General features: G+C 44.7%; 1 protein-coding gene across 2 annotated transcripts in view; it reads left to right on the forward strand.

Annotated features, from left to right (window-relative positions):
• The window catches only part of LOC126470537 (F-BAR domain only protein 2-like), a 302,833-nt gene that overhangs the window by 158,922 nt on the left and 128,476 nt on the right, over positions 1 to 15,435 (forward strand). For both annotated transcript variants that reach the window (XM_050098467.1, XM_050098468.1), the window contains 2 exons: positions 1,151 to 1,284; positions 1,422 to 1,495. In XM_050098467.1, coding sequence (XP_049954424.1) covers positions 1,151 to 1,284; positions 1,422 to 1,495 — 208 coding nt within the window. The remainder of the gene's footprint in view (positions 1 to 1,150; positions 1,285 to 1,421; positions 1,496 to 15,435) is intronic.

Here is a 15,435-nt window from a genome sequence, read left to right on the forward strand (position 1 = left end):
TACAATGTACAAATTTCTAATGTGATAATCTTAACTCATAGTTAAGATAGGCATTTGTGAAATTTATTACCAAAATTTCTTGGCGAAAAATGGTAGATGTTACCAGTATTTGAGTAGATGCATATCAGCTACAGAAAATGGGTAATTTTGATAGCTCTGAAATTATTGTAAGTATTTAAGAAGGGAACTCATTCTGTATAATTCAGAAATACTGTTATTGAAAGATAAATAGCTAATAAGAATAAGGTGGTGTAAAATCCAGAAGAATACCTGACAAAGAAGTACATAATTGGGCAAACAATGAATAGTGAAAGAGGAGGAACTTAATAACAAACAGTAAACCTAAAACAGGGAAATGACAGATAAGGATTATGTGACAAAGTGAGACATGAAATGATGAAGGAAGAGAGGAAAAACTGGTGAGAACATAGCAAACTTAACAAAGGCAATATGATGAGGACCAAGTTTCTGAAGCACATATACTGTGAAGGAGAACCAAATGACTCACTGATGAAACAAGGTCTGCGATGCTGCATTGCAGACTACATTTTGCAGCAGCTTGTTTTTTGATTTTTCATTACCATTCATTTTGTTAAGAGGTAATACAGAATCCTGAACACTACTTGTGAGTGGGCATTCTACTATTGGTTATGCGTGTCTTCCCACTGAATTTGGTAGTGTGTCATGAATGTATGGATTTTATTGTTAGAGCTTGTGTAACATATATCAACTTAACTGAATGTATTCTGTAGCTTTCCATAATGAAAGTATCACCACAAAGTCTTGAGGTTTAGTGAATGATTTTTAGAGTAGTTCATTTTGTCCAATGTTGGAGATGTTCTATCTTCATCTCATTTGTATATTTTTATTTTATGAGCAGTGATTCATGGATCAGAAGATAGGAACATGCACTCTAAAATACATAAAGTAACCTGTGTGCTTAATGTTATGATGAGGTTGTCTAGCAATATATTGTTTGCATTTTCTAAGCTATTATCATGTGTTGTGTTTCATGCAACCTCTTCTTTGTAGCCCCAGCCAGTCTCATTTAACTACTCTTCTGCCTCTGTAATTTTAATTTATCAAAGTTTCTTCAAAAAATTAATACTGTGTATACCTTATTGAGAAATACTGTAATCATTGTTTTTAGACGATGAAAGAGAACACAAAATTCATGTGGAAATCAAACCATTAAGCAACGGGTCTGCTCCAATGAGTGCCAGTGTTGATGAGCTCCGTGCAACGGTGGAAAACTTGTCTCTTTCACCAGTTGCTACAGTTACAGTGAGTGCTTCATTGCCACAAAATTAACTTTTTTGAATGTGCATTTTAATTTTATTTGGTTCTTTGTAATTATGAGTTTAGGGTTAATTGATGTCCAAACCTTTTATTTTCATACTTTATGTATTTTTTTTTTAAAGGCAAGAAGAGATTCAGCTGCTGACCCAGACTCTCACATCAAACGCTCCCAGTCTGTATCTCAACAGCTAGGAGGGTAAGGAACCAATGATACTTAATTTTAGTCATTAGATAATATAATTTTGAAATCAATACAAGACTGAGCTGATGATGTTAAGTTTGATTAAGATAGCTTTAAGTTTGACTTGTGTTATGCCACATCAGTTCCTTCTAGGTATTTAGCTGACAGGATGTAGGTTTTGAAGTAAATTTCATACATTTTGGTTTATCAAATGAGTTTATGGGAAAAGAAATAATTCTAAGTAATTTGTTTGATCATGGAATACCTTGTTTGGAATCAACAGTGGTGGGATTATTGACCATTCAGTGTTTTAAAGATATAGTTGATAAAATAGTCCTGAAATAATTGAGTTATTTACATCGTATTGCTGTGTGTTGCAGTTTTTTGGTTCCTTGTTTGTATCAGATCTCATAGATAAAGTCTTTCTTTGCAGTTACTCTTTCATTGGTAATGATGAAATTATTCCATGTTAAAGCATGTTTTAGCTTACAGAATTGCATGACCAGTTGTGAGCATGATAATTTCATTAAACTAGAAGTGCTTATTAAGTCAAGGGGTAGAAGACAATAGGTTTTTTAAATTTTTAAGGTCTGCACAAGTTTTGCACTCGTTTTGACAGTGTGAAGAGTTCTTTAAAGTGACTCAGTTTTTCAGGGGATGATGTTATTTTTCGAAAATGAAGAAAGTTATATGATTGCATCGCTAAAACGTGTGTGTATACTTTTTCTTTCTCATTCAGTCCATTAAAGAGCACAAATACTAGAAACATTGATTCATCTTACAAACATTAAACATCATTATTGTATTACGTAAGTTTTTTTCTAAGTTTCCTGCTAATGTAACAGATCTTTTTTGGAAATCTGCTCTGTGAGCAATTTTTTGTCGTAATCTAGCTCGTACTTCTTAATGTAACTAGTCATCCTAAATATTTCCCTGCAAGAGAATATTTTCTGATAGTATTAGGTTACTGTTGTAATACACAAGTATAATGTCATCATTCAAAATTGCAGAGGATTTGCATTTTTTTGAAAAAATAAATTACACATCAAGGAATAGGTTTAGATTTTTCCCATTTAAACTTTGCAGACAGTTTCATCATGGGAGGTAGGTTCATATCTAGGTAGTTAATACGGAGTTTGCACAGTCTTGCTGTGATAGGCTGTTACCGTGCCACATCACATGGCTGTGAAGAGGGCTCATAATGGCAACTGGTGTGTAATGGTGTCTCGTTTCCCATATGTAATAAGCATTTGGATCATCCAACAAGTAATGACTAATGAATAAATATTTTCTGGATGACAGAGATTGAGGAGTCAGTTATTTTACATTGCAAGACATGCTGATCACATCAGGTTGCCTCCAATGAAGGCCCTTTAGATGAAACTGTTTCATGGTGCTTAGTCCAGTACATATTTGAGGGCACGCACAGGCAGTATCCGTGACCTGATCACTCCTATCAGACATCATGTAGCGCGTGTTGTCAGATGTGCCAAATGGTTCATGCAGTTTCAAATGCTGCACTGTCTTCTAACTGGGCGTGTGTGGCACTACCTCTGCACATCTCATTTGTTTACTTGGATCATTACCAGAGACTTACCAAAAGGATATTAGTTACTTGCATTGATGCGGAACCATCTTTTACAGTTTTCTCATGAAGTGGTTCATTGGACTGTACTATTGGAATGATCGTCAGTGATGAATCCAAGTATTTTGTGGCCATTGATGATGATCATATTTCCTGTGGACATTTAGTGGTGCCTGACTCCAACATTTGCTGTGGGAAGAAATGTTCCCCAAACACTGTTGTGCTGAGCTGGGTAACCTTTGTGTGTGCAACACTGTTGCCAGTTACAGTAATAATGGGATTATGAAAGTGCAGTGCCCTGTGTGAGATATCCTGAACCACACATCTAGCCTCTCGTCAACTGTTTCCAGACAACATTTTGCAACAGGACAGTGTGCAACTGCAGGAAGCAAGGATATGACTGGAATGATTGTGAAACATTTCCACATAAGTATGGGGTACTAAATTTGTCAACCTCTAACCAACACAGCCTATACAGGACCTTGTAGAAAACCACCTGCAGTTCCTGCATCCTGTATGGGATTAAGAGACAGACCTGCAGCATATATTGGACATGCCACTAACTACCGTACAACATTTTTCTGCTTCCACGTCTACTGAAAACACATATTTTACCCAAAAGAGGTAGCCTAATGAGTTACTACAGCTTCATTTAGTGGTTACACACTGTCTGTTGCTACTCGTATTTGCTGTCACCATTGGTTGACACCATTGCTGGATTAAACTTCACATATTTTGAGAATTCACCCTGTTACACTGATTATGCTCCATATCTATTTGCCTTGTGTTACAAGACAACTAATGAAAGTGGTTTAATGAGTAGTTTCAAGGCGTTGAGTGTACCACATTTGACATATTCCTTGTACCAGTACACTAACTAACTAGTGTGGCAGATATGTCTTCACTGCATGTAGCTGTAATAATTGGCTTTACAGAATCTATTAAGAAGCAGAATGTTTTTGAAAGAATGCTAAACTGGTCATACGTACGACCTGAACAAAGACAAGAGGATGGTGTATCCAGTCACAGCAGATTCCTCACTAGCGTGGTTGGCTCCTGCGACTTCCAACTCATTACCATGATTCTAAAGTCCCAAGTCCCCAGCAGAATGATACCTATTCATGTTCCTTATGTATAAACTGCTCTAGAAATCAGTATCTGGGGTCATGAGTATTCCGCTACACATTTTGTTTAATAAGTTGCTAGATCGAATTTTTATGAGATACAAGTGATACCACAATTTGAATTTGTAACTATGTTGACCAAAGTTTCCCATATTAACACTAAGTGATACAAAAGTCCTCAAACCTCCAAATTAAGGTTATTTAACCACAGTAGACTTCGAGCTCTTCCCTGAAACTAAAACCTGCCCTAAAGTAGGAGCATTTTAATGATGGTGAATCGCATCAGTGCAATATGACATTCATTATTAACAACATTCTGGTCAAAGCAAATTGTCAAAGTATTCCAGAGTGCTTACAGTTGGTGGTATGATAATATATTTTGTAAAAAAATTTCTGTTTATTACAATGTAGTACCGTTGGCCTGTGGGTTACTGTTGTGATCTGCACTCCCGGGAAATCAAGATCAAAAGCTGACCATTCCACTAACTCAATGCCCAATGAGGATTTTTTTCAGCTTTGGTAAAATCTTATCAAATTTGTGGTAAAACAATTATGTTCTTCTAAGGACACAAAAGTGCACCCATCTGTGAAAGATTCATTTTTGTACAGATTTCAAAGTGTCTTACGTACATGCCTGGAAGGAGAGACACTGTTGACATTCCACAGCTATAGGAAATGCTTAAAAATTAATTCACTGACTGGGAATTAATTCCAAAATCCAAAGTGCTGTAATGAAGAATGAGTGTGTGTCGACCAGCAAGGAAGTGATTTCTGAATCCAAGACAGGGCATTTCACTCGTATTTTCACCATCATCATTATCAATGAGGACCTGCCTTTCCACTGCTATTTAGCAGTGGCTGAAAGGTCTAGTTGGAACTTTGAGTCCACCAAAGATGTTTTCAGTGAGCCCTTATCTCTGTGGTTCAAAAATGGTTCAAATGGCTCTGAGCACTATGGGACTTAACATCTATGGTCATCAGTCCCCTAGAACTTAGAACTACTTAAACCTAACTAACCTAAGGACATCACACAACACCCAGCCATCACGAGGGAGAGAAAATCCCTGACCCCGCCGGGAATCGAACCCGGGAACCCGGGCGTGGGAAGCGAGAACGCTACCGCGCGACCACGAGCTGCGGGCCTTATCTCTGTGGGAGTGGGTTTCAAGATTATCTATAGCATATTACATGACACTAGGTCACAACAAAATCCATTATTGCATGTTGTTGCATGTCAAGTACTTTCAAAATCCGTCTTGAACTTTGTCTTAATATGGAGAAGTGAGAACTTTTTGGCTCATCAGAGTTAGTCACATTAATTCCCCTTCTTAAGCCTCAGAAGGATCTTACCGGTCCAAATAGGTAATGTAATGTTACCCCTCATGAAACACATGGGAAAACTTGAGAGCAGATGGTCAACTGCTATCATGTCACAATCTTAGGATCATAAAAAATGTATTCTGTACCCCAGGTATGATACATATCCTACAATTACTCACCCAATCAAGGAATGATTTTTGCAATAGTCATCCACAAGTCAAGAGACACTTTGGATTTCAAAATTAATTCGGCCAGCAAATTAATTTTAAAACGTGTTGTACAGCTGTGGATTATCAACAGTGTCTGTTCTTTCAGACCTGCATGTAAGAAAGACACTTCAGAGTGTGTGCAAAGACCAATATTTCACAGATGGTTGCAGTTTCACATCCTTTGAAGTACATAATTGTTTTACTGGAAATCTGATGCATATTAGAAAAAAGGAATTTCAAATGATATTTACAAATCATAGTTGTGAAACATTTTAGATGAGCACTACAGTTTTAACATTGTATGTACAGGGAGGAGAAGACAGTGAGATTTGTGTGGCTCTTCAGTTTTATGCTCTGATTGTGGTACCGGGTTTTATCTGCTGATAACTTTCACAACTTACCTGCTGAGTAGCATGTGATCCAGAAGATGTAAAGAGCAGATGAAATGTCAGCAAAGGATGAAGTTACTCATCTGCTCCAGTTGCCCTAGCCCTCTTCAGGGTCTCTAATAAATAAGTGCTGCTGAGAAAATGGAGCTGAATATCCAGAGCACCATTTTCCTGCTATGACAGTAGGGACAGATGTTGTGTTTGAATTGGTTATGGGCATATGGGAACAGAGAAATGAGCAAGCTGATCCTGAAGCCAAGGAAAACTGTAGAAGTATTAGCTGAACAGTGTGCTACACCTGTGCAAGCTACTATCTTAATATTGAGACCACAGGGTTGTGTTCTGAAAGTTGGAGCATTGGCTGAATATCAGGACAACATGGGTGAGGACAACATGCTGCAGTTGGTGAAATTAGTGTTCTGGCTGTGACATTTCTCCTTCTGATCATAGAGTTGGGGTTAAGTCCCAACCACGTGTTCCTGTAGGGCACACTCTCACAACACCCAAGATGTTCTACAAATTTTGTATGCAATAATATAACGGAGCACATTTTACGTTTTGACAGATAGGCAGAAGCTGACTCGCAGAATGTTTCAGACAAGTATTTCAATAAAAATTTTACTTGGTAATGTTTAAAAAAAAAAAAAAAAAAAAAAAACCACACACACACACACACACACACACACACACACACACGCACACACGTTTGTTCTCATCATTTATTGTTGCTTTTGTTCCCTACAGTATGTGGTGGAGTGTCTACCAGGCTGCTACAGTCTGCTGCGTGTGTTACCATGTAATGCTGACCACCATACAACTTTAGTTGGTGTTGCATTTTCATGATATTTAAAAGAAGTCATTTTCCTGCATAGGCCATTTTTAAAAAACTGAAATAAATGCTTTATTTCATTATTGGCGATTAGCTAATTTTTCCTCCTTGGTCATGTGGCAACTCCTTCCATAGCCTCCATCCGTAGCAGCAGATGATGGGTGAGCCTCACTGCTTTTCATGAGCAATTCAAACTCTGGCACTTTGTTGCAAATGCTTTGGCAGTTTACTATTAGGATTTTAATATTCTCTACTGTGAGAGGCATTTCTTTCAACCTTACAATGATACTTCCAGGTTTCTTACAGCTATCATTATCTGGATTGGATGGAGAGTCACCTTAAAAAAAAAAAAAAAAAAAAACCTTGTATGCGGCACACACAGTCAGCTACCTGAGTTGCTCCCTCCTGCGGGTCCGGGGTAAGAATAGGCCCGAGGTATTCCTGCCTGTCGTAAGAGGCGACTAAAAGGAGTTTCAACCGTTTCGGCCTTTTATGTGATGGTCCCCCTTGGGGTTTGACCTCCATTTTTCAAAATTCTACAGAAGTACGAGCCTTTTGGGGAAGGACACCTTACATGGTGTACCACTGGTCCTAAGTGCACTAAGACCTTTGCACTCAGCATTGCACCGGCGTTGTAACCATACCCACTATTCCTCAAATTGGGCCTAAACGCCTGATAGGTTGTCCAAGTTACGCCCATAATGCATCTCCATCTGCACCAGCGATCATGATGGACTTTCCATGGCACCAGAAGTCCAGCACGGTAGCCAGCCCGTTGTGGTGGGGTTGTCATGTACCCTCTAGGTTGTAGCCCCCTGACAACACAGGGATCGTACTGCCGATACCTGAGCTGCACCCTCCCCACGTCGGCCAAGGAGTAGATGCCCGTCTCCTTGGGGCATCAGGACTCCCGGCAATGGTCATCCTGCCAGGTGGCCCTTGCTGCGGCTGGGTGGCGCCCGTGGGGAGAGCCCCTGGTCGGAGTGGGTGGTATCGGGGCGGACGTTTCGCAGATGAAACGTCAACACGTATCAGGTCGCTCTGCGGCCGAGTCTTTCAAAAGAAAGGTACCGTTTCTAGTTCTGGTTCTCCTGCCCTTTCCCCCTTGGCCTCTCCATGGGAGGAGGGACAGGCCCGCCGGCTTGGGGCGAAGTACTTCCCCCGCTATTTGGTCTGTTCTCGAACCGATGGGGGGACGTTCGCCACCTCCAAGCCCATGTTCTTTGTTCAGCACATTGAGGACGTCTTCGGGGAAATCGAGGCTCTCGGCAAGATGCGATCCGGGTCCGTTCTTATCAAGACCACCTCCACCACACAGTCGGCGGCGCTCCAGGCGTGCGACCGCCTAGGGGACATCCCAGTATCCATTGTCCCACATCTGGCACTAAATAGGACGCAGGGGGTTATTTTTCATCGTGACCTCCTGCTACAATCTGATGAGGAGCTCAGGGCCAACCTGGAGCGCCGCGGCGTGCATTTCGTCCGGCGAGTCCAGCGCGGCCTCAAAGACCGTCGCATCGACACCGGGGCCTTTATCCTCGCCTTCGAGGGGGACGTTCTCCCGGAGAAGGTCAAGGTGATGTGCTACCGGTGCGACGTGCGACCTTACGTCCCGCCTCCTATGCGCTGTTTTAGGTGTTTGCACTTTGGGCACATGTCGTCACGGTGTGAGGCTGAGCCCCTTTGTGGCGATTGTGGACGTCCTCTTCGTGAGGAACATACATGCACCCCACCACCTCGGTGCATTAATTGTCCTGGCGTCCACTCGCCTAGATCCTCAGACTGCCCCGCCTATCAGAAGGAGAAGAAGATACAAGAAATTAAAACTTTGGATCGGCTCTCTTATTCTGAGGCCAGGAAGAAATATGACCGCCTTCATCCCGTGCCATTGACCACTTCGTTTGCCTCAGTTGTGTCCACTCCTTCCGCGGTATCCTCACCCCTATCCTGTCCCCCCTCCGCCTCCTCCGCCCATCAGGGGGCTCTGCCTCCGCCTCCCAAATCCCTCCCTTCCAAATCCTCCTCCCCCGTGGCCCCCACCCCCTCTGCCCCAGGGGCCACCCTTCCTCCTCCTCCTCCCCCCACGCCACCTGAGAAGCGATCCTCTTCTCAGGCGTCCATCGGGGAAACGTTCCGGACCCCAGCTTCCGAGGTCCGGCGTTCCAAAACGGACCCCGCGCGTGAGGACCTTCTTCGGGTCCAGCCCACCATCCCTGTGCCTCCTCGGCCTTCCAAGAAGGCCTCCAAGAAGAAGTCTCCACCCCGGCGCGTTTCGTCTGACGCTTCATCCGTGAGTCGCTGCTCCCGGCCGTCCTCAGTTTCGTTGGGACGCTCTGCTGCCAGGCGCTCCGCCGGCCTTTCGTCAGCAAATGATGCGGCCTCTCCTACACAATCAGGGACAGCGGCCGCAGCTGGCGACGAGTCGATGGAACCAGATCTGCCTCCCGTCGGTTGTAGCGTTGTTCCCTCGCAACCTGGCCCTCCGCGGCTGTCGAGGTGACCAGCTCTTCCCCCGTCTCGTTCCCCCAACTTTTTGACTAGCGATGGCGTTGTTTCATTGGAACATAAGAGGTATTCGATCTAATCGGGAGGAATTACAACTGCTCCTCCGCCTGCACTGTCCGCTCGTTCTTGGTCTCCAGGAAACCAAGTTGCGCCCGACTGACCGTATTGCCTTTACCCACTATACCTCGGAGCGGTATGACCTCACCCCTGTGGATGGTATACCAGCTCATGGTAGGGTGATGTTGCTCGTTCGGGACAATGTCTATTACCATCCCATCGACCACCCCACTCCAAGCAATAGCTGTCCGCATTACTCTTTCTGCTTTTACTTTTTCAGTTTGTACCATCTACACTCCACCGACATCTGCTGTTAGTCGGGCTGACATGATGCACCTGATCGTTCAGCTTCCCCCGCCGTTCTTATTGTTTGGCGACTTCAATGCCCATCATCCCCTTTGGGGCTCTCCTGCATCCTGTCAAAGAGGCTCACTCTTGGCGGATGTCTTCAACCATCTCAATCTTGTCTGCCTCATTACCGGCGCCCCGACTTTCCTCTCGGACTCTACTCACACCTACTCCCACTTGGACCTCTCGATCTGTTCTACCACTCTTGCCCGTCGGTTCGAGTGGTATGTCCTTTCTGACACCTATTCGAGCGACCACTTCCCCTGTGTCGTTCGTCTCCTGCACCACACCCCATCCCCATGTCCTTCGAGCTGGAACATACTGAAAGCTGACTGGGGACTTTACTCCTCCCTGGTGACCTTTCCGGACCACGATTTTCCCACTTGTGACAGTCAGGTCGAATACCTCACGGCTGTTATTATCAATGCTGCCGAACGTTCCATTCCTCGTACTACTTCTTCTTCACGTCGCGTTTCCGTCCCCTGGTGGAACGAGGCTTGTAGGGACGCTATCCGTGCTCGACGATGTGCTTTACGCACCTTTCGCCGCCATCCTACATTGGCGAATTGTATTGAATACAAACGACTCCGAGCGCAATGCCGTAGAATCATCAAAGACAGCAAAAAAGCTTGTTGGGCCTCTTTCACCAGCTCCTTTAACAGTTTTACTCCCTCTTCCGTCGTTTGGGGTAGCCTGCGCCGGCTGTCGGGCATTAAGGCCCACTCCTCGGTACCTGGCCTGACCTCAGGTAATGAGGTCCTTGTTGATCCTGTGGCTGTCTCCAACGCCTTTGGCCGCTTTTTCGCGGAGGTTTCAAGCTCCGCCCATTACCACCCTGCCTTCCTTCCCAGGAAAGAGGCAGAAGAGGCTCGGCGACCTTCCTTCCACTCGCTGAATCTAGAAACTTATAATGCCCCCTTTACTATGCGGGAACTCGAACGTGCGCTTGCACTGTCCCGATCCTCTGCTCCGGGGCCAGATGCCGTTCACGTTCAGATGCTGGCACACCTTTCTCCGGTGGGCAAAAGCTTCCTTCTTCGTACCTACAATCGCGTCTGGACCGACGGTCAAGTCCCCAGGCGTTGGCGTGACGCCGTTGTTGTTCCTATACCCAAACCCGGGAAGGATACACACCTTCCTTCTAGTTACCGCCCCATTTCTCTTACAAGCTGTGTCTGTAAGGTGATGGAGCGCATGGTTAATGCTCGGTTAGTCTGGATTCTTGAATCTCGATGACTACTTACTAATGTCCAATGCGGCTTTCGTCGCCGCCGCTCCGCTGTTGACCACCTTGTGACCTTGTCGACATTCATCATGAACAACTTTTTGCGAAGGCGCCAAACGGTAGCCGTGTTCTTCGACTTGGAGAAGGCTTATGATACCTGTTGGAGAGGAGGTATCCTCCGCACTATGCACAGGTGGGGCCTACGCGGTCGCCTGCCCCTTTTTATTGATTCCTTTTTAACGGATCGAAAGTTTAGGGTACGTGTGGGTTCCGTATTGTCCGACGTCTTCCTCCAGGAGAACGGAGTGCCTCAGGGCTCCGTCTTGAGCGTAGCCCTTTTTGCCATCGCAATCAATCCAATTATGGATTGCATTCCACCTAATGTCTCAGGCTCTCTCTTTGTCGATGACTTCGCAATCTACTGCAGTGCCCAGAGAACATGCCTCCTGGAGCGCTGCCTTCAGCATTGTCTAGACAGCCTCTACTCATGGAGCGTGGCAAATGGCTTCCGGTTCTCTGAAGAGAAGACGGTTTGTATCAACTTTTGGCGATATAAAGCGTTCCTTCCGCCATCCTTACATCTCGGTCCTGTTGTTCTCCCATTCGTTGACACAACTAAGTTTCTAGGGCTCACGTTGGACAGGAAACTGTGTTGGTCTCCACATGTCTCTTATTTGGTGGCCCGTTGTACACGTTCCCTTAATGTCCTCAGAGTTCTTAGCAGTTCATCTTGGGGAGCGGATTGCACTGTCCTGCTTCGCTTGTATCGGTCCATAGTCCGGTCGAAGCTGGATTATGGGAGCTTCGTCTACTCGTCCGCTCGGCCATCCCTCTTACGCCGGCTCAACTCCATCCACCATCGGGGGATACGTCTTGCGACCGGAGCCTTCTACACTAGTCCTGTCGAGAGTCTTTATGCTGAAGCTGCCGAATTACCATTGACCTACCGGCGCGACGTGACGTACTGCTGTGTCGGTATGCCTGCCGGCTGTTGGCTATGCCCGACCACCCCTCTTACGAGTCCTTCTTCGCCGATTCTCTCGACCGTCAGTACGGGTTGTATGTGTCTGCCCTGCTGCCCCCCGGAGTCCGCTTCCGTCGCCTGCTTCGACAATTGGATTTTGCCCTCCCTACCACCTTCAGAGAGGGTGAGAGCCCGACACCACCTTGGCTCCAGGCTCCGGGTCATATTTATCTCGACCTCAGCTCACTCCCGAAGGAGGGTACTCCGGCTGCAGTGTATTGCTCACGGTTTGTCGAACTTCGTGCTCGCCTTGCCGGTCACACCTTTATTTACACCGATGGCTCCAAAACTGACGATGGTGTCGGCTGTGCCTTTGTCGTCGGGGCCACCACCTTTAAATACCGGCTCCTCGACCAATGTTCGAGCTTTACGGCCGAGCTTTTTGCTCTCCATCAGGCCGTTCAGTATGCCCGCCGCCACCGCCATTCATCGTACGTACTCTGCTCTGACTCACTCAGTGCTCTTCAGAGCCTTGGAGCTCCCTATCCGGTCCATCCCTTGATTCAATGGATACAGCAGTCCCTCCATTCTTTCGCTGATAATGGTGGTTCTGTCAGCTTTCTGTGGGTTCCCGGACATGTAGTAGTGCCTGGGAATGAGGCTGCGGATGCTGCAGCCAGGGCTGCAGTCCTCCTGCCTCGGCCAGCCTCCCACTGTGTCCCGTCATCTGACGTTCGTGGGGATGTATGTAAGAGGCTTGTGTCGTTGTGGTGGGATGCTTGGTCATCCCTCCGAGGAAACAAGCTCCGGGCAGTAGAACCGCTCCCAACTGCTTGGACAACATCCTCCCGACCATCTCGGCGCGAGGAGGTCCTTCTGACCAGGTTGTGGATTGGGCATTGCCGGTTTAGCCACCGCTACCTGCTCTCCGGTGACCCGGCCCCGCAGTGCCCTTGTGGTCAGGAATTAACAGTGCGCCATGTTTTATTGTCATGTCCCCGTTTTAGTCAATTTCGTGTTGTCCTGCCCCTGCCATCTACTTTACCGGATGTTTTAGCTGATGACGCTCGAGCAGCTGCTCGTATTCTGCGTTTTATAACTTTAACTGGTTTGTCCAAAGACATTTAACCTTTTTACTTATTTTATCTGCATCTTTATCAGGTCCTTCTGGTGTCCCCCCATCCCCTTGAGTTTTAACAGATTCCATGTGCTCTAACAACAGTGACTGGGCGCTAATGACCTCAGCAGTTGAGCGCCCTTAAACCCAACCAAAAAAAAAAATACCTGAGTTGCTCTTATGTGTAGCACACTTGTAACCCTTTAGGGGGACCCTACAATTCTCGACCCTATGGTGCAAGTCCAGGAAATCGTAGCGCCTAGCTTTTCACAGAACCTTTGAAGTCACTGGTTCCACTCGACACAGAACAAAAGGGCCACGATAAGTTCTGGGGAGAATACTGCAAATTGTGAGCTTTGTTGAAACACTATGCACAAGGCTGGTCTTCTCAACCTTCTCTGTCAGTCGCTAGAATGATCCAAGTATGACCTCAGAGCCCAGACAACAGGCATCATTTCTTCCAATGTTCACCACAATCTGCAGTTAGCTACACCCTGTTCCCTCAGTGACTGCAGGGATAGCCTCTTCAATATTTTGAATCCCCCCCAGGCATATACACTGACTGTATGTGGTGTCCTTTCATGTCCCTTGCTGCCATTTCTTAAGGGGTACCATCATTTGCTGTACATCTGAGCTGCTGACAGTTAATGAACCCTACCATTTTGTAACTGCCTCCTCTTGACACCAGACAAAACAGGTGAAGTGAATCCCACTGGCTCAGTTTCAGTTCCAGTGAAAGATAGTGTCTCAAATTTGTTGGTTAGGGGATTGGTATAACACCCTGAGCCCTCTGTGGTTCCCGTCCACCTAGATCTACCGTTGACACACCGCTTGCAGTCAAGTGGACGTGTAATGATGGATCCTGTACTTTCTGCATGGTAGACAGAATCCACAGGAGAGAATAGTACTTGAGGTACCTCTGGTACCGGTAACACAGGTACACGACTCTTGGCAGCTCTTCCAACACACCAATTCGCAGCAGCTGCCAATTGATGAGCAGCAATCTGGGTGATTTTGAGATGCTTATGAACATCAGCCAACTCATCCCATGTTCGAGAACAGCATTTACATGGGGCTGCATTTTTGGTGGTCCATTGTACTACAAGGCAGTGAACAAATAACTTTAATTTAAACCCGCTGTCTATTTTGTTGGCTGTTGAGCTAAAAAGTTGCTAATTTCCTATAAGAATTGGAGAAAATACACACAACAAGATTTGTGTTAAGTGAACACAAAAACCTGTGATAAAAATTACTAGTTTCATAAACTGTTTTGAGGTTTATTACAGTTGTTAGCAAACTCGAAAACAGTTAATTTGTGATAAGTGCTGACAATATATAGGGCTGCTACACTTCAATGGGAAACTAGATGTAACACAATATGTTAGAATATCTGCTACAGTGATTAAACCACAAACACCAAATTACTACAGATTGCTCATAGGTTATGCAAAGGACAATGGTAGGTTCTGAAAATTCACAAAAATACACATTTATTTGCATTGATATACAATGAAATTCAGGGGTGATATATTCTCTGGCAGAATTGTGAACTACAAATGCTGATTCGTTTAAAAATAAGTTACGTAACCAAAACACTTGTACTGGTAACTTATGAAAATATAGTATTGTAAGGATCCAGAAATTCTCAGATAACCAATTTCTCATATAATTGTACAATGAAATTAGAGAACAATTGTTTTGAACAAGGATAGGCTTGCCTTAAGCCTATAATTGATGACAATGGTACGAGTTTATCGTGGCATTTGCAAATGTTCAAAAGTTAACAATATATCACAATACAAATAGGTATCGATACAATCGGTGAAAGATTATGCAAAAGCAATGCAAACAGTAAAATGTGCAAATGTAGAACTTAAATCGACACACGAATCTTGTACATGCAGTTTCAAACAAAGGAAAATTTCTGAAGTAATTTTTTATATGTAAATAATGTGCGCATCGCACGGATTTTTCATGCAGCATATTTCTATGCACACTTCTACACTGGAGTGCTGTCGAAGAACACTGCAGCGTGAGTTTATCTCGGTCAGAATTGTTAAAATATGGAGCACTAACAAAGCATGACTTCTGCCTGTTGCAGCTAACTATGCAGGTACTTGTATCGGTATTGGCTGATGCATTTGCTGTAAGATGTGAAAACATTGTGGCAGCTTTCTTTGTTTCTACTTTTGAGATGAGCACACACAGTGCCCGTTCACTTCTGTCGCATTGAACCAACAAAATTCTCATGAAAAAAGTAAAAAAATAGTGTACAAGTTGAGT

Source organism: Schistocerca serialis, chromosome 3, assembly GCF_023864345.2.
Source record: "Schistocerca serialis cubense isolate TAMUIC-IGC-003099 chromosome 3, iqSchSeri2.2, whole genome shotgun sequence".
NCBI lineage: Eukaryota > Metazoa > Arthropoda > Insecta > Orthoptera > Acrididae > Schistocerca > Schistocerca serialis.